Source organism: Dreissena polymorpha, chromosome 5 (assembly GCF_020536995.1).
Source record: "Dreissena polymorpha isolate Duluth1 chromosome 5, UMN_Dpol_1.0, whole genome shotgun sequence".
Taxonomy (NCBI): Eukaryota; Metazoa; Mollusca; class Bivalvia; order Myida; family Dreissenidae; genus Dreissena; species Dreissena polymorpha.
This window is the reverse complement of record NC_068359.1, coordinates 3365230-3384168: the sequence shown is the minus strand read 5'-3', so window position 1 is coordinate 3384168 and position 18939 is coordinate 3365230. Positions and strand designations below refer to the sequence as shown.

General features: G+C 35.6%; 2 protein-coding genes across 3 annotated transcripts in view; one reads left to right on the top strand and one right to left on the bottom strand.

The window, feature by feature from the left end:
- Window positions 1-666: 666 nt before the first annotated feature.
- LOC127832282 (uncharacterized) lies at window positions 667-6361 on the bottom strand. 2 transcript variants are annotated; one of them, XM_052357684.1, is made up of 8 exons: window positions 6218-6361; window positions 5731-5877; window positions 4151-4855; window positions 3589-3657; window positions 3032-3082; window positions 2503-2551; window positions 1388-1510; window positions 667-826 (listed from the first exon to the last, which is right to left on the bottom strand). In XM_052357684.1, the coding sequence occupies exons 1-8, from the start codon at window positions 6275-6277 to the stop codon at window positions 726-728; spliced, it is 1305 nt and encodes a 434-aa protein (XP_052213644.1). In that variant the 5' UTR covers window positions 6278-6361; the 3' UTR covers window positions 667-725. The 2 variants fall into 2 exon arrangements, with proteins under 2 accessions (XP_052213644.1, XP_052213645.1); XM_052357685.1 differs by lacking the exon at window positions 5731-5877 and having other exon boundaries at window positions 6218-6354.
- Window positions 6323-18939, top strand: part of LOC127832254 (uncharacterized) — a 79446-nt gene continuing 66829 nt past the window's right edge. The window contains exon 1 of the mRNA XM_052357583.1: window positions 6323-6410. The gene's annotated coding sequence lies outside the window, so the exon portion shown is untranslated. The remainder of the gene's footprint in view (window positions 6411-18939) is intronic.

Genomic DNA, 18939 nt, shown 5'->3' with positions numbered 1-18939 from the left:
GACCTTTGTGTGTGACTCTGACCATGACCCTAGCAACCTGGATCTTATATTCAACACTCGGCTAGATGATGGAGAACAATTGTGGACAGTTATTACAGAATGCCTTGATGCATAGTAAAGGAATGACTAAAAATGAATAATTCATCAAATTTGTGACCTTTGACCTCAATGTGTGAGCTTGACCTTAGCCCCTAGGATAATGAATGTTGAATGTGAAGCACCCCCAGATGATTGAGAACAACTATGGCAAGTTTCATGGCTCTGGCTCATGTGTTAATGGAGATAAGGTTCTAAGCTTATAATAAAAAGCATTTTTTCAAGATACAAAGGGCCATAACTCTGTTATTAAAAGATGGTGTACAATGCCATTTGGCGTGCATCATCCTCTTAACCATATATATACCAAGTTTCAATGAAATCCGCCAAAACACTTCCAAGATATGGCTCCGGACGCAAAAGTGCCGGACTGACGGACAACGCCAAAACAATATCCCTCCGCCTATGGCGAGAGAATTAATTATAAATGTGCTTTCTGTTGGTTATGCCATCTTTTTACATTTTGATGTATTTTATGCAATATTGTATACTGCAAACGTAAGCGTATACATTTTTACATCATACCGATGGAAAAAATACCTTTAATAAACAAAAATTCAACAAGTGAACCCATTTTAACAGAGCTTGTATTCTTTTTGATGTATCATACAAACAAATAAAACAATTATTTATTTTTTCCTATCCTTCTTTTTCTCTTTCTTTTTTTTCTTTTTCTGTTTCTTGGAACTCACTTCTTCAGTATCTACATTCTTGGAACCAACAACATCATCTGCAAGAACAAAAATGCATTTGCTTAACAGAATATTGATATAAAAAGTGTATTTGCTTTAATTTTAAATCTGCTTAGGCTGGGTTTAAAACAGACAAGACTAAAACCAGTGATTCTCCATAAAGCTAATTAAGAGTAGCCAGTTATATTTTCAAAGTAGCCAGGGACTAAGAACTAAAACGGGCGTTTTAGCGCTGTTTTGAAATGATATTTTGGAGGAAACGTAGCCGGCGCCAAGACTATTCGTAACCGGTTAAGAACACTGCTAAAACCTCACAAATTGTGTAAACCCAAATTGCACTTGGCCTAAGGAAGCTGAGGCACTCTAAGCTTTCATCCAGTATAAGTACCGGTATACAACTCCTCTACTTGAATCAGATAGGCTGACACATGAAAGGCAAACAAAATCATTTCATGACCAAACCCAAACCAAAGTTACCTTGCCAGGCTGTTAAGTTTTGCTCCTCAACCCTGGATTTACAGTCCTAATTGCTGCTAAATTAGTAAGCCGGCCCAATATAAACACACTAGTAACAAGAAGTAGACCTCTGTTCCACCTACCTGTGTTGACAACATTGTTAATGCCCTCCACTCTGTGTTTCCTTGGCAATGTCTTATCCAAGACAACAGGAGGAATGCCTGGATACCAGTCTGTGATCTGCAGGTGACCTTGAATGCTCTCACCTGTACAGGTACATATGTTATCTGAGCTATTGTATTTAGGTAACTAAGGCGTATTAAATTGTCACCAGTTGCGCCACTTTTCTGTTTGTCCTACGTTTTTTGTCCAACAATTTATATTTAATTGGTTTTACAATGCAGTAATCTGCTATTATTTACCACAAAAATGTCCAATGAATATTTACCATATCAATCCTTGATAAATAAATCTCAACTGGTCAAATGTACCGTATGGGAACTGTCTTGTATTGTCCTTCAATAAAATCAAGACCAAACATGCAGTTCCAATACATAAACGACCCTTAAATCCAAGCTATATTGATAATTGACAAGAAATACAAACACTTAAAATTCTGTAATTGTTCTGAAGAAGATAACAAAACGGTTACTTTTGTAAATTGAAATTTAATAACATTTCTCATATACAATTTGTTTTCAGACTGTCCATTCAACTATAACCAATATTCTCAAATTCAAAATTGAAGAACATAATATCACACATTTTGACCTTGAAATATTATTTTATATCACCAACAATCAGTTGGGAAGCGGACAATTACACCGAGCGAGACATGGTATAGGGGAGATAACCCTGGGTTATGGTTAGGTTAGGGTTAGTGTTAGGGGTCAGGTTAGGGTTAAGGTATGGGTTAAGGCTAACCCTAACCCAAACCCGACCGCTAAACCTAACCCTTACCCTCTACCCCCCCCCATGCCCATTACAATACCATGCCTCGCTCTTTGTCATTGTCCTCTTCCCCAATCAGTTCGAAGGCAAGAACTGACTACTGAATCATATTCAAAACATACGGTACTGTCTTCATTATCAATAAGACAGTGATATAAAGGAATAGATCAATGTTTTGCTATTTTTTCAACAACAATTACTGAGAACAAAAGTGAAGATTAATATTAATAATCAGAAAAATTATAATATTATTTTTCAACAAAATTTCAACAAATATATTATTGTAGAATATATAAAACATACTGACCTACAGTCAAGCTGTTTTTATCAACTACCATGCTGTAAATGCCTGATCCCTGAAAAACATGAATCAAAATGATGTACATATATGAGAGAAAAAATTACATTATTTGTACAATTAAAATAACAGGCCTTATGAAAATAATGTTTTTTATACAGATGGTATGCTGTCCCATTATGTAGGCAGAGACAGTTTGGAAATATATCTTATGGAACCGTCATACTTAAATAAAACATTATAATTGAGAAGTTCACAGCATAGTCTATTATAATTAAAAGTTCAAAGCGTCTATTATAATTGAGAAGTTAAAACCATAGTCTATCATAATTGAGAAGTTCAGAGCATAGTATATTGTAATTAAAAAGTTCAAAGCAAAGTCTTTTATAATTGAGAAGCTCAAACCATAGTATATTATCATTGAGAAGATCAAAGCATAGTATATTATAATTAAGAAGATCAAAGCATAGTCTATTATAATTGAGATCAAAGCATAGTCTATTATAATTGAATTTCAAAGCATAGTCATAAACCATACTTTTTTGGTATCATACTCCCTAGGTGTCACTTCAAATTGTTTACCCTCTACCTGAAAATACATTGCAAGCGTCTATAATCAGTTGTAACATTTTTAAGGCCACTTGATATACGATAAAGAAAGAATTGATTCTTTAACCTTTTACCACTTAGATACGTATTTTGACGCATTTATAGTCCCTTAGAAAGTTATGTTCAATTTAAGACCTTTTTTACTATATAAAAGTTTTGAAGGCTTTCAGTTCCAACCCTTACATACTATTGAGCAGCAAACAGCATAAAACCTGAACAAACAGCGAGTTACTTGCAGGCTGTTCTGGTTTAATGCTGTTTGCACATAGCCATTTTCACTTTACTTCTGATTTGGAAAGAGTTCAACTGGATGAACAATGAGCCCATAGGAACAGGCACAAATTAAATACTGAAATGGGTGTCCCTCAGTGTGGCTACTTTAGACAATCTGTCAAGCTGTACAATTAACATTTACATCTATAAGATGCTCTATTGAACTGCTTTTTCATTGTGCAGCAAGTAAAAGATGAATATTTGTACATTTACCATGTTATTAGTAATAATACTTGTACTGCTGAGAGAGATTTTCTGATTGTCCAGGGTGGTGAAATCAAACTGAAAAGAACAGCAAATCAACACTTTAATTTCATAGTAAAATGCATAAACATTATCATTTTGAAAACTTAACTAGTAATAAATAAGAAGAGTTATGTCACACTTAGTTCAATTTGATCAAAATTATGTTAAACCAGTATATGTCTCAAAATATAGGACACAGTCTTACACACAACAACCATCTCTGCACCATGAACATTTTGGGCAAGGTATTTGACAATTTTCATGATGAAAGTTAAAAGTAACACTCCAGACAAGCTGTATTTGACCTTTAACCTCAAAGGGTGACATTAAACTTTTAGCGAGGTCTTAAACACAACACCATGTCTCCAATATGATGAACATCTTTGGGAAGTTATTTTACAAATTGCATGATTAAGTCAAGACAAGTTTGAATGGATCAAGCACATACACCCTTTTTTGTGAAAGCTATATCAAGCGGAATGCAAAAAGATTAGACTCAATCATTTGCTAAAACTTACAGACAGTGTACCTGTTTAGGAGCTTGAATAAGAAACAGCTTTTTGCCTTGGAGTTCTGACTTTGTAAAGCAGTGTTTCAAGTCCATCAATTTGTAGTGGTCGGGTGTTTTAAACTCATATTTCGCCCTGTTACCAATTAAACTGATGTCAACATCTGCAGATTTCTCTAAGTTTTCATGTTGAACTATTTCTGATGATTCTACCTCTGAAGGAGTTGTTTTACCACCTGATTTTAAGACTTCATTCAAGTTTTCATAACCCTGTTCCATAAATCGAACTTTCTTTGTTGGGGACTGCATGGGTGTCACATCATCATCAATAGAAGACATATGGTGAGATCTTTTGAGCTTCTTTGATTTTTTAGACGATTTCTTTCTTTTAGGGCTTGTCAGTTCCCCAATCATTTCAGCACCTGTAGACAAACTACCCATTTGTTCCAGCTGTTTACAGTCACTGTCCAGTAAGATGCTAGAATGTGTAATGTCTTCACAATGTGGCTTATCTTTCTTGCGTGATTTTTTTTTCTTACCACTGGTGTCACTGATAGGCTGATCTGACAATGCACTTACATAACTTTCTTGTGTATCAGAGGTCAGCGCAGTCACATAACTGTCAGGCGAATCCACTGACACATCTTTAGACACCTTATGTTTCTTCTTGCTTTTCTTCGGGGATTTTGATGGAACAGTTGTTTTTTTTGGAGAAGTTGGGAATGTCTGAAAAATATTTACTTTAGAAGTAATAAAAATATCTTCATAGATAATATAGTTATTTTAAAGGTCAAATAACATAGCTATTTTTTCAATTATAAAACAGAATTATTTACATGTATTGCAAGTGAATGAAATGATTTGAACCTTCAATAATATATTTCATGAAATATTTCAGATGACTGTTGATGGGAATATTAAAAAGTTACTTTAATTAATATTAACAAATAAAGTAATAAACTGTGAAACACATGAAAGTGTAGGTAATATTAAGTTATTAATATTAGTTGAACTTGTTAGCAAAAAAGCAACATGGTTAAAATAAAATAAATAGGCTATATTACACATAAATATCGAACATGTTAATATAATGCTTTAGCACATGCCATACCCTGTTTCCCATGGAATACAACCATTACGAATATCTTTATCTTACACATGTGCAATATACTTTTTAATTGTTTTCATTGGCTTATTTTTTCAATTGAACCAATCGTATTTTGTTATTTTGCTCAAATGACGTTGAAACGTCAAATGACGTCACGAAATGTAAACAACATTCAGGATTTATCATTATGTTTGCGTAAATATTTATTTAATTTGCTCATTTAAAAGTATGTGATAAAAAAGATCTGACACTCGTCATATCATACCATATTTTATTAAACTCGTCCAGGAAATTCGTTAAAAAGCTCGCCAAAGGCTCGCTTACTAACAAAATTCCTGAACTCGTTTAATAAAATATGGTATGATATGACAACTCGTGCCAGATACTATATATATCAATGAATGAATTTTACACATATTAATATAAGTTATTTAATGATATAAATAATTGTATTTGAATTTGTTAAGACTGAAAATAAAACCTTTTTTTTTACCTGTGTAAAAAAAAGATCCTCATCTGATGACAAATTTGCTGTGGACATTCCAGAACTGAAGCGAGCTGAAACTGCCTTGGCAATATTCTTTATATCGTCTGTCACATTGGAACAGTTTGAATCTGTGTCACTTTGCCTACCTTTTAACTAACCAAAAACAATAATTACTTTTAAAGTAAAATCCAAAGATTTTAAAAAGCCATGACTGCAACACATTTTTGAAAGTTTGAGAATTTTAATACATGCAGTGTTTACGACCTTCTGTTAACTAAAATGAAATCCATTTATATTGCTGTGCTTCCAAGAAATATAATAAGAACATTTTGAAAGACGCATAGCAGGATTCCCACTGACTATTTCGAACCAAAGCAAAAATTAAGCCCCCACCAAGATTCAACCAAACTAGATCACTAGTTCAAACACATGGTACAGATCACATGTATTACCACTGATATTAAACAAGTACGAAACACCCAGACAATCATACCTTTTTGTCTGTTGGTGTTCTTAAAGGCGAAAATTTGCACAATGTGAATGATTTATTCATTTAACGTTTTCTGATTTCTTCACATGTCTCTCAAGCCTCTGCGCAACTCTGACATTTGCTATCGCCACAATACAATTATTTCGCAAAACACCGCTGTATTTCCACAACAAATATAAATCGTGAGTTAGACCAGGTAATTTCTACATGTTAGGATATTCATGACATCCATTTCACTCACAGGCAGCAGTATCATAAATTAGCCCCCCTCCCGGACCCTACCCCCCGAGCTTACCCCAGGGGTTTCAGATGGTTAAATGTACACCTATTGTGTATGGTTTGACTTTTCAACAACGAATATTGACAAAAATACACAGTATGAAAAAATAACCCTCGTATAGATATTATATATACACAAGGTATGAAACGCACTATATGCCTATTGCTGAAAGATTGTGGAACACGGGACGTGACCGTTTTCATTGAGAACACAAAAGTTCCCATGCAGTTGCAACTGGATTAGTTATAAGACAGTAAAAGCAACGTGATTACACAACTAACCAATCTTCTGTTCGGCTAATAACTTTAATATTCAATTAACTTCGGCTTTCTCGCTACATGTCTGTGTTTTTAACCAGGTTTTCCGAAGGAAAAAACTGGTTATTAGATTGGCGAATGCAGGCGGGCTGGCTGGCTGGCGGGCGGGCTGGCGGAATAAGCTTGTCCGGGCCATAACTATGTCGTTCATTGTCAGATTTTAAAATCATTTGGCACATTTGTTCACATTTGTCGCGCGAAATAATTACGTCGATATCTCCAAGGTCAAGGTCACACTTTGAGTTCAAAGGTCAAAAATGGCCATAAATGAGCTTGTCCTGGCCATAACTATGTCATTCATTGTGAGATTTTAAAATCATTTGGCACATTTGTTCACCATCATGGGACGGTGTGTCCCACGTCAATATCTCCAATGTCAAGGTCGCCACGACTAAAAATAGATTTAAAAAAAAAAAAAAATTACAAAGGAGGTTAATTTTTTTTGGTCATTTCAAAAGTTCAGTTTGAGTTTTCTCCCTTTATCAGATTTTTTTTTCACAATGAAAACCTGGTTTTGTGACAATTTTGTCCCTTGTTCTTCCATATTTTGTCGATCAAATGCTCGGTTGTAAAACGCCATATCATTCGCCAACACAATTCTGGCTATGAGAACAACCAACCAGATGACATGTTATACAATTTAAATGGTGTACATGTGTAGATGAAACACCTAGTGACATGTAGCAAGAAAGTCGAAGTTAATTAAATATTAAAGTTAATATTCTGCCCCCTAATTGTAAAGGGGGCGGAGAGGTGCCCTCCAATCAAATCTGGAGGGGCGGATAAGCGTCCCCCTGTCAGAATTAAGTAGGCAGATACAGTACACTCCACGCGTTTTCCCCAATTTCCCTCTATACTCTGTGGACAGTTCTCCGAGGGAGCTTTAGAAAATTTTGCGATACGCGGCGTTTGCATGATTTGGGACTCCGCGTTGAACGATCGGCAAAATTGAGAAGCCGACGCGGCGGCCCTCGGCGTTGGCAACGCGGGGGAAACTCCGTGTTTAAAGAGATATCGATCAATTTAACTTTGTTTGACTTCCTGATTTTCAAATAAAATTACATTTATTTCAAGTACATACATGTATATAAATTTATTTATATATATATATGATATACAATTAAAAAAAAACACCAAGATAAATCGATCCCCACGTGGTTGTAGAAGTAGTTGTATAGAAAACTCATTGATTTACGACAAACTAAACGTCGTCTTTAAACTGATACTTACCAATTAATATATTCACAGTTTGCAACATTGTTTTTATTTTGATAATTTAATCCAAAGTTTTCATGTAAGCAGGTGTTTTTTCTATACTGAACATGAAAACAAATGACCAAGGACCCTAAAAGTCTCGCAAATCTGTGTGAATTGACAGTTTGAAGTTATCAAAGGAAAGCCGCTTCCTGTCTGAAGGCATAACTTACTCAAGTAAACACGTTCAACGAATGCATAAGGAATGGTTTAAATTGTCAGAACAAAGTCAATGCTCTGCTCACTAAAGCATTTATTTTCTCTTTGTAGGTAGGTTATTCCATTGATTGATAAAAGACGGTGGTAACTATTGAGTTGATAGTTGCATTAAATATTCACAGTTGTATTCTAGTTGCGTCGACCTTTTAAAACTATGTTTTACTAGTAATTATGGACCAAATTGGCAGAGTGACATTCACACATGTTAATCCCTTTTGTCAAAACACCACAGACAGCAGTCTACACAATAGGTCAGTAGACAAGCTTTGCGTGTTTTCATAACGCCAAACACTTTATCCAGTTCTGTCCAGATGTTCTCTTTACTCTGTAAACAGTACAATAACTGTTTCAATAATTAATCTACTAAAATACTGTAACGATACAGATATTTGAATTGAAATTAATTTGGAGGAAATATAAAATTATTCGCGATATAAATGTGTTAAAAAATACCAAAGAAACTTTTAACCGAAATCAACAGAATTCAGTGCTCTCTGCACTACAAAGTATGTATAAAAAAATCAATACACGCACGCTTTCCACGCATAAACCTTGAACTTGTACATTGCAGCATAATTTTTGCGCGCTTTTGTAGGGAAATATACATGATGACTGTATATTGGAAGCATTTGTAAACGTCGTGTTAACATTAAAAATAGGAAGCATGTTTCGGATTACAAACAATTATTCTCATTTGGAAATTAAACCGAACATTTATTCTGGTGTTATATGTGTTATGAATTAAATATTAATTTGTCAAAACGCTTTACGTGTCGTATATTCATTCATATTGTCGACGTACCTGTGAATAAAAACATATATGAATTGTTTATACCATTATCTTTATTTTTATAAGCCACAGTATTTAAACAATTTTTAATAACAATGTTTTTATTTTTTGGCATGCCCAGTAGCACACTGCTAACGCAGTGTTGCGTGGCGGTAGCTGATAAGAACGGAAATGTCTGCATTTACCAACTAGGCATAAGTAATAAACCCCGCGGGTATTAAAGAACTCGGCGGCACGCCGCGTTTTATCTCGCTTTCAAACTCCGCGTAAACACTCGCTAGCAGGAAAAAAACGCGGAGTGAGCTCGTTTTTGGGGGAAAACGCGTGGACTGTAATGTATCTGCCCCGTCAAAATAATTCAAGGGACAGATAAGTGCCCCCCTGTGTCAGCTTCAAGAACCATAAATCATTCTTACCCAAGAATATTTTTTAATCTCCCTCAACGGCAATAAGCACGCTGATTGACAAACATTTTAAAGTAGAAAGTGCCACGTGCGATATCACACCTGGGGAAGTGAAACGTGAATGTATACGGATGAAGACAAATTACGTTTTATATGAAAATTAATCAAACAAGTATACTTACATGCAGCGTGCCTTCCATGATTCGTTGTTTTAGCGGGGACTTCGTGGTCCTTAGCATAAGCATTATCATGTTTACTGTCTCTGCATAATTTACAATGCCACAGTCCATTCGTATCCTGAACATACCAGTCGAAAGACTTCTGACTTAATTCCTTTGAAAATGCTTTAGGCTTTTTAGAAGGTGAATCTACACTTTCGGACTGCTGAGCTGAACGTTTGTATGAACTAGGCTTTGGGGATTTGTCCTTTAATCAGGACGTTAGAGGCATGTTTACTGATAAAATTTTCATTCGAAAATGAAACAGAAATAACCAAATTCCCAAAACCGAATCGCAATTATAACACAGTGATAATTATTGTTACTCATTTACCGACTTACCTTATTTCATATTGCACAGAGTCGAAAATACTTCACAGTTTTCAAAAACAATCAATACGATCAAACACAATTAAATATACCCAGTCAACACTGTATTATGTGAATATGGAATAAGACATCAAACTGGGAATGGACATCATTTTGGTGATTTTCTCAAACAAAACCATTCATTTTATGATCTGAATTTATTTTTGTATTATTTTATCTTTACTACAAGCTAAATAAGCAATTTTCCATGACTTTCATTAACAGTGATTGTATTTTCATCATTTTTACTGTATTTACAAACTGTGTCCATGCGCCGCATGGACACAGTTTCATTTCATGAGGATTTTTACAATAATCAATAAACAATCCAGTTTTGCAGTAAAATTAATTTAAATGATGCTATTATACATGTATATGCAAGTATCTGTATTAATTATTATTTTTCAAACTAATTAAATACAACATATAAAACTGCATATAATGCACTTTTGAAAAAACACGATTTTTTCCCAAATTGATGTCATATTCCAACTTCACATAATACTGTGTCCCACCCTTCTACTCCATTAATATATCGGCAAACAACAAAGGGCACATGCCTGCATTAAAAGGTTTATTGTGTCATCTTGACACGATATTTTCTTTCAATTAGCTATCAATTAGCGGGATCACGTGATCGGACGTAATCCCTCGCTACTGTGTTGGAACAAGGCTCCATTGGCTGATGTCGCCAAGCGTTACAATCAGCGGTGGCTGTATCGGCAATCAAGATACGCCCGGAGGCGTGGTTTCAATTCCATTGACAGCCGTTGTGTATTCCTGGGGATTTTGACACATTTTAAAAATGCAGCAAAGCGAAAATTAAGGAGAAGTTTTTTTTGCTGTGAGGTCGGAACATGGCGAAGTTTTGAAACTTTAATTGACTTTGTCGCCAAAGTTGCCCAGTTGCGAGAGCCCTGGTCTGTTGAATATTATTAACTTAAGCGATCAATTTTGATATATCAAACTGTCTATCTCTGTATTATTATGATTGTGAGATTCATTGTGACTTTTTGTTTGTTGACTATTTTAATTGCTTTTGAATAAAGAAAAATGAAATTCATCCCTTGTTGTATGATATATCTTGTTTTCGGCCCGAAAAAGAAAATTAGGGTATTCTCTATAATTCAGGAAATATCATGAACCGGCAACCACTAAATAATGTTATTGTGTAAACTGCAAGTGTGTTACAATCTTTGGAAGCACAAATTACCTGTCTGATGAGCTTGCATTTAACCATCGTCTGTTTGAAATTTTCATCTCCAAAGTCTGACAGGCTTTCGTCATGTCTTAGCTTGGCAGAGTGTGAAAATGTAGGTCTGTTAAAAAAACAAGGCCACCATGATGCGTGACAGCTTACCTAAAATGTCTATAGTGAAACCTTGTAACTGATTTATTGGCAACATTTATAGTCAAATCTTCAAGAAGTTGGTCAGAATATTTGTCTCATAAAATTTCAGAAGAGTTTAAAACTGGGTCACATGATTTCTGAACAACATTTTTTAACACTCTAAAAGCCGCTTGATTGTCCAATCTTCCTGAAAATTGGTTAGAACATTTGTTCTAATGATGTCTCAACCAAGTTTGACAATTGTTTTAGCCCATTGAAAATATGGCTGCTTGGGGTGAGGCAGCTTTCCTTGTATGGCTATAGTAAAGCATTTTTACCACCAAGGAATGTACATTTTTTTAATCCAGTCTTCATGAGTCTTTATCAAAACCTTTTTTCCTAAGATGTCTGGCCCAAGTTTGAAAAAGGGTCATGTGAGGTGGTTAAGGTGGTAGAAGGTTGAAATAAACGTGCCCTCTAGTGCATTTTGCATTTAAGCATATCTGTGTTTATAAATACAGTGCGCTCATGGGCAAGAGAAAAAAAGTAAAATATTTGTATTTTATTATTGCAACTGTGTTTTATTGATCTCGTACATACACATGTGTCAAGAGATGTCAATCGACATTAATTTTTAATTTTTAAAGTGGAAAAGAAGAAGGGTAAATTAAGGGATTTATTTTTACTTCAGCTTAGACAAAGAAAGAAGGTGTCTTACTTCATTATTTTGGTCCCAGGTTTCAATCATTGTAAATGAAACCAATGCATATGTCAATCAAAAACTATATGTAATTGAGTAATGTTAATTAATTTAATGGTACAATGCTCCCCGGAGTATTTGCAGCTATCTTGTAAGTAGTGCATACCCGTCATGTACTGTTCAAAATCACACAGACAAGAAATGACACATTTGGACACAATATGTTTTGCTTATCTTTCAAACAGTCAGAGCTTATGTCAAAAAAAAATTGTGAACTTTTTATTCCCCCACAAACGAAGATAAGGGGGTATATAGGAGTGAATTTGTCTGTTGGGTCGGTCGGTGGGTTGGTCTGTTGATCGGTTGGTCAGTCTGTCGGTTGGTCGGTCCGTATTAAGTGTCCGCTCTCTAATTCAAGTAGTTTTCATCCAATCTTCACCAAACTTGGCTTGAAGTTGTATCTAGATGATGTCTAGGTCAAGATCGAATATGGGTCATGCTGGGTCAAAAACTAGGTCACGGGGTCACTAAGTGCATTTTAAACACTAAGCATGTTGTCTGCTCTCTAATTCAAGTAGTTTTCATCCAATCTTCACCAAACTTGGTCAGAAGTTGTATCAAGATGATGTCTAGGTCAAGTTCGAATATGGGTCATGCCGGGTCAAAAACTAGGTCGATGGGTCACTTAGTGCGTTTCAAACATCACCATGGTGTCCGCTCTCTAATTAATGAAACTTAGTATGAGTATATATATGGATAAGAGGATGATGCACGCCTAATGGCATTGTACACCATCTGTTTATAATTGAGTTATGGCCCTTTGTATCTTGGAAAAATGCTTTTTTGTGTCCGGAGCCATATCTTGGAAGTGCTTTGGCGGATTTCATTGAAACTTGGTATGAGTATATATATGAATAAGAGGATGATGCACGCCAAATGGCATTGTACACCATTGGATAATAAAGGAGTTATGGCCCTTTGTATCTTTAAAAAATGCTTTTTTGAGTGTCAAATATAACACTTTTGTGTCCAGAAGCATATTGGCGGGGGATATCAATTCAACGAATTTGCTTGTTCAAGTAGTTATCATCCAATCTTCACCAAACTTGGTCAGAAGTTGTATCTAGATGATGTCTAGGTCAAGTATGAATATGGGTCATGCTGGGTCAAAAACTAGGTAACGGGATCACTAAGTGAGTTTTAAACATTGAGCATGTTGTGCGCTCTCTAATTCAAGTAGTTTTCATCCAATCTTCACCAATCTTGGCCAGAAGTTTTATCTAGATGATCTTAAGGCCAAGTTCGAACATGGGCCATGCTGGATAAAAAACTAGGTCATGGGGTCACTTAGTACGTTTTACACATTGAGCATGGTGTCCGCTCTCTAATTCAAGTAGTTTTCATCCGATCTTCACCACACTTGGTCAGAAATTGTATCTCGATGATTTGTAGGTCAAGTTCCAACATGGGCCATGCCGGGTCAAAAAATAGGTCAAGGGGTCACTTAGTGAGTTTTTTGTGAAGACAACATGCAAAATATTCTGTGTAAATGCCGCATGTCGGGGTATTCTTCATGTCTGTGACAAAGCTCTTCTATTTTTCTTGAGCCGCAGGAATTTAAAGCTGGCTTAAACAATTGCTTATGACGTAAACTGCAGATTAAGCACAAAAACAGTATGATGTGTCAGTGTTTTTATGCGTGGATTAAAAATTATATTAAGAAGTGTAATAGACACTCTTGCAATTTAAATAATTCACAAATTATGCTACTGTGCTAAATAAATGTATAATCGAACAAAACTTACACTTATTTGTACAATAAACAGAAAATTCTATAATAAAACAAGCTAGTAAGTGCAGTATCTTACAAAGTCATCATCACCCATCACAATGGTCTTTAAACTGAGTGGGCTTTCTTGCTTGCATCTTTTTTATTGCCATTGAACTATCAGTATGAACATCAATAACTCCTGCAACATGATTTCACATTTGACATTTGTTATTCCATAGCTGCTTGTAACTTACAGACATGCATCAACTCTTCTCAATAATTGCATTTTCGTTACAGTCCACTAATGTTCCATCATAATAAGTAAACAGACAATTGGTAATCTTTCAGTTCCTTGCAAGTTTGTTATATCCAGAAATGCTCCATTGTTAAGTGTTTAGCATGCAGTCAGTTTTGCTCATCAGAATGCTACATGGAATGTGTGAAGCCCAATGCTTGACAGAGCAGCTTTACAAACATAAAACAAACAAAAATCATACATATTAATTAGTCAATTTTCAATATTTATGTAAGAACTGTTTTATAACAGATTGAAAAAGTTTTGTATGAAAGTGATACATGTTGCAATAGTGTTTACAATCACAATGTAACTTAATGCAGCAAAAAAGAGAGGAGAGGATCTTAAGAATTATCATGTAGAATATGCTTTAGAAATATCACCAAAAACTGTTGATAAAATGATTATGTTTTGTTAAATCAGTTTAACTGATTACCATGTCTGCAACGGGTTGTAGAATAGCATTACTTCTTTGCACTTTGTCATGGCACATTCAATTAAATCATCATATTGAACTAAAACCCACCAGATAGTTTAGATTTTCTTTGCAGTTTTTCTGAAGAAATACCTTCATGAGCACAACTGAAATTCCCAAGTAGGGATACACTATTGTTTGTTTTGCAATGATCATCTACCAAATTAAGGGATAAACAAAAATTTCCTATCTTTTTATGCTGTTTTACCTGAATAAAATAATCTGTGAAACTGTTATCATTATTTCAATCAGATATCCTATTGCCATTTGTTTCTGCAAAACTGACTTCAAACTTCTTGAGGTGAGCTTTTATGATCACCCCATGTCCGGCATGATCGCTGGGTGTTCCGTGCATGGTGATTGGTACACCATCACCTTTTATCTTTTTACTTTAGAGACCACTTTTTTTTTTCTTAAATCTTGATAAAACTTAATCAGAATGTTAATCTGGACAAATGCTTGGTCAAATTTTAAGTAATAACACGATACACAACTCGCATGACCTACTTAACATCGATCAGACAGAATTAATAAAGTTGGATACCTTGTTATATATATATTTGATAGTGAAATTTTTTTTCAGAAAAGTTGATTGTTGATTATAATATGATTATTCATCATTCAACATGATGTTTTCACTTATTAATATCATAGCCACATGCTAACCACCTGTGCACTCTACAGACTCTATTATTAGTTAATCTTTTGAAACTTGTTCAGAATTTTAATAATAACTTTATCTGCGCAGAGTTTGAATCTGGTTCATGTGTGTCAAAAATCTAGGTCACCAGGTCAAATCTTAGAGAAAAAACTGTTACCTCTCCAGAGGCCACATTTCTGACTCAATTTCAATGAAACTTGGTCAGAATGTTAACGCTTTGCATGCTGGGAAATTTATTGTCTGCTAAAATGTCGTCTGCTGAATTTCTACAATTAACATTTCTTCGATTTTTTTCCAAAAAATACTATCAGAATAGCAAACAGTTTGGATCCAGATGAGACGCCACATTCTGTGGCGTCTCATCTGGATCCAAACTGTTTGCAAAGGCCTTCAAAATTTGGTTCCTGCACTGAAAGAGTTAACATTGTCATTTTCTAGCTTTCTTTAGAATCTGGGTCTCATAGGTACAGAAACAAGGTCACTATGTAAAATCTTAGAAAACCCATGTTACCTCTCAAGAAGCCACAATTTTGACTCAATCATTATATATTTAGGCCAAGTTCAAATCTGTGTTTCTAATCTCTAAAAACTACATGTAGGTCATCAGGTAAAATCTTGTTGAGTATTTTGTTAGCACTTTATTATTATTATGCTTATTATGCCCCCCTTCGAAGAAGAGGGGTATATTGCTTTGCTCATGTCGGTCTGTCGGTCGGTCGGTCCGTCCACCAGGTGGTTTCCGGATGATAACTCAAGAACGCTTGGGCCTAGGATCATGAAACTTCATAGGTACATTGATCATGACTCACAGATTACCCCTATTGATTTTGAGGTCACTAGGTCAAAGGTCAAGGTCACGGTGACCCGAAATAGTAAAATGGTTTCCGGATGATAACTCAAGAACGCTTAGGCCTAGGATCATGAAACTTGATAGGTAGATTGATCATGACTCGCAGACGACCCCTATTGATTTTCAAGTCACTAGGTCAAAGGTCAAGGTCACAGTGACCCGAAATATTAAAATGGTTTCCGGATGATAACTCAAGCACGCTTAGGCCTAGGATCATGAAACTTGATAGGTAGATTGATCATGACTCGCAGATGACCCCTAATGATTTTCAGGTCACTAGGTCAAAGGTCAAGGTCACAGTGACCCGAAATAGTAAAATGGTTTCCAGATGATAACTCAAGAACGCTTATGCCTAGGATCATGAAACTTCGTAGGTAGATTGATAATGGCTGGCAGATGACCCCTATTGATTTTCAGGTCACTATGTCAAAGGTCAAGGTCACGGTGACCCGAAATAGTAAAATGGTTTACGGATGATAACTCAAGAACGCTTATGTCTAGGATCATGAAACTTCATAGGTACATTGATCATGACTCACAGATGACCCCTATTGATTTTCAGGTCACTAGGTCAAAGGTCAAGGTCACGGTGACCCAAAATAGTAAAATGGTTTCCGGATGATCTCAAGAACGCTTTTGCCTAGGATCATGAAACTTGATAGGTAGATTGATCATGACTCGCATTTCTACCCTATTGATTTTCAGGTCACTGTATCAAAGGTCAAGGTCATGGTGACCTGAAATAGTAAAATGGTTTCTGAATGATAACTCAAGAACGCTAATGGCTACGATCATGAAACTTCATAGGTACATTGATCATGACTCGCAGATGACCCCTATTGATTTTGAGGTCACTAAGTCAAAGGTCAAGGTCACAGTGACAAAAAACATATTCACACAATGGCTGTCACTACAACGGAGAGCCCATATGGGGGGCATGCATGTTTTACAAACAGCCCTTGTTTAACATATGAGACAAATATCAAATCTGCCCCAATAATTATTCGATGAAGAATTGTCACAGTTCTTCCTTTTTATGCCCCCAAAGGAGGGCATATAGTGATCCGACTGTCCGTCCATCTGTCTGTCTTTCAGTCACACTTAGCGTTTAGGTTTCGAAAAATGCTCATAACTACTATGTCCCTTGAGATATAACCTTCATATTTGGTATGCATGTGTATATAGACAAGGCCTTTCCATACGCACACAATTTCTACCCCTGTTACCTTGTCCTTAAACTTAGGGTCCGCGTTTAGGTTTCGAAATCTGCGTTAAGGTTTCGAAAAATGCTCATAACTTCTATGTCCCTTGAGGTATAACCTTCATATTTGGTATGCATGTGTATATAACAAGGCCTTTCCATTAGCACAAATCTTTTTACCCCTGTGACCTTTACCTTGAAGTTAGGGTCCGCATTTAGGTTTCGAAATTTGCGTTTAGGTTTCGAAAAATTATCATAACTTCTTTGTCCTTTGAGATAAAGCCTTCATATGTTTTATGCATGTGTATATGGACAAGGCCATTCCATACGCACAACAATTTTGACCCCTGTGACCTTGACCTTGAACTTAGGATCCGCATTTAGGTTTAGAAATCTTTGTTTAGGTTTCGAAAAATGCTCATAACTTCTATGTCCTTTGAGATATGACCTTCATATTTGGTATGCATGTGTATATGGACAAGGCCTTTCCATACGCACAAAAATTTTGACCCCTGTGACCTTGACCTTGAACTTAGGGTCGGCGTTTAGGTTTCGAAATCTGAGTTTAGGTATCAAAAAATGCTATAACTTCCTATCAAAGCATTTATGTAGGGGGGCATATGTCAACCTGTGGTGACAGCTCTTGTTTATTGCAATTTTATTCAATTGGAAAGGTCACATCTAGAGGTCAAAAGTAAAATTTGGCAAGTTTCAGTCGCTGCTATAACTGTTTAATATATTGATGGATTTTAAAATTGCTTACACAAATACAATTCATCATCAATATGTTTAAAACTAGTCTCCCTACCTCATAGGTCAAGGTCACACTGAAGACTTCAAAGATCATATTAATTTTCGTCATAAGGCAAAAGCTTGTTCTGATTGTAATTTTGTCATCATGCTGTTTGAAGATAAGTTACCGCATAGGACAAGCATGAGGGGACAGTATTACAACATTAACCTCAAAAGTCAATGTCTTACTTATAGGTCTAAAGGTCACACTTGAAAGATCCATATCGGCTATAAAACAGCTTATTAGTTCTATACTTTTTTATTGTCCCCTACCGGTTTCACCGAAGGGGACTTATGGTTTGCACTCCGTCTGTCTGTCTGTCAGTCTGTCTGTCAGTCTGTCACACTTTTCTGGATCCTGCGATAACTTTAAAAGTTCTAATATTTTTTCATGAAACTTGCAACATGGATAGATGGCAATATGGACATTATGCACGTCATTTCATTTTGTTCCTACGTCAAGAATTGTGGTTGCTATGGCAACCAAATTTATTTATTTTTTAATCTGAAAATGGTGGAATTTCTGACAATGGTGGAGCTGGTAGGGGACCATATTGCTTGACAATAGCTTTGTTAATCATACTATTTTTAGATAACGTACCTTTTATGACAACCATGAGCACACAATATTTCAAGTGTAAATACCTGTTTTTATTCCTCAAAGATATAGGTCACGCAGAAGAGGTTTAAGGTCAAATTTGGCTTTAAAACAGCTTGTCCAGGCTGTAACTTTTTCATTCACCATTTAATTTTAAAACAACGGACATCAAATGATGACCATGGAGAGTCATGCATGTAT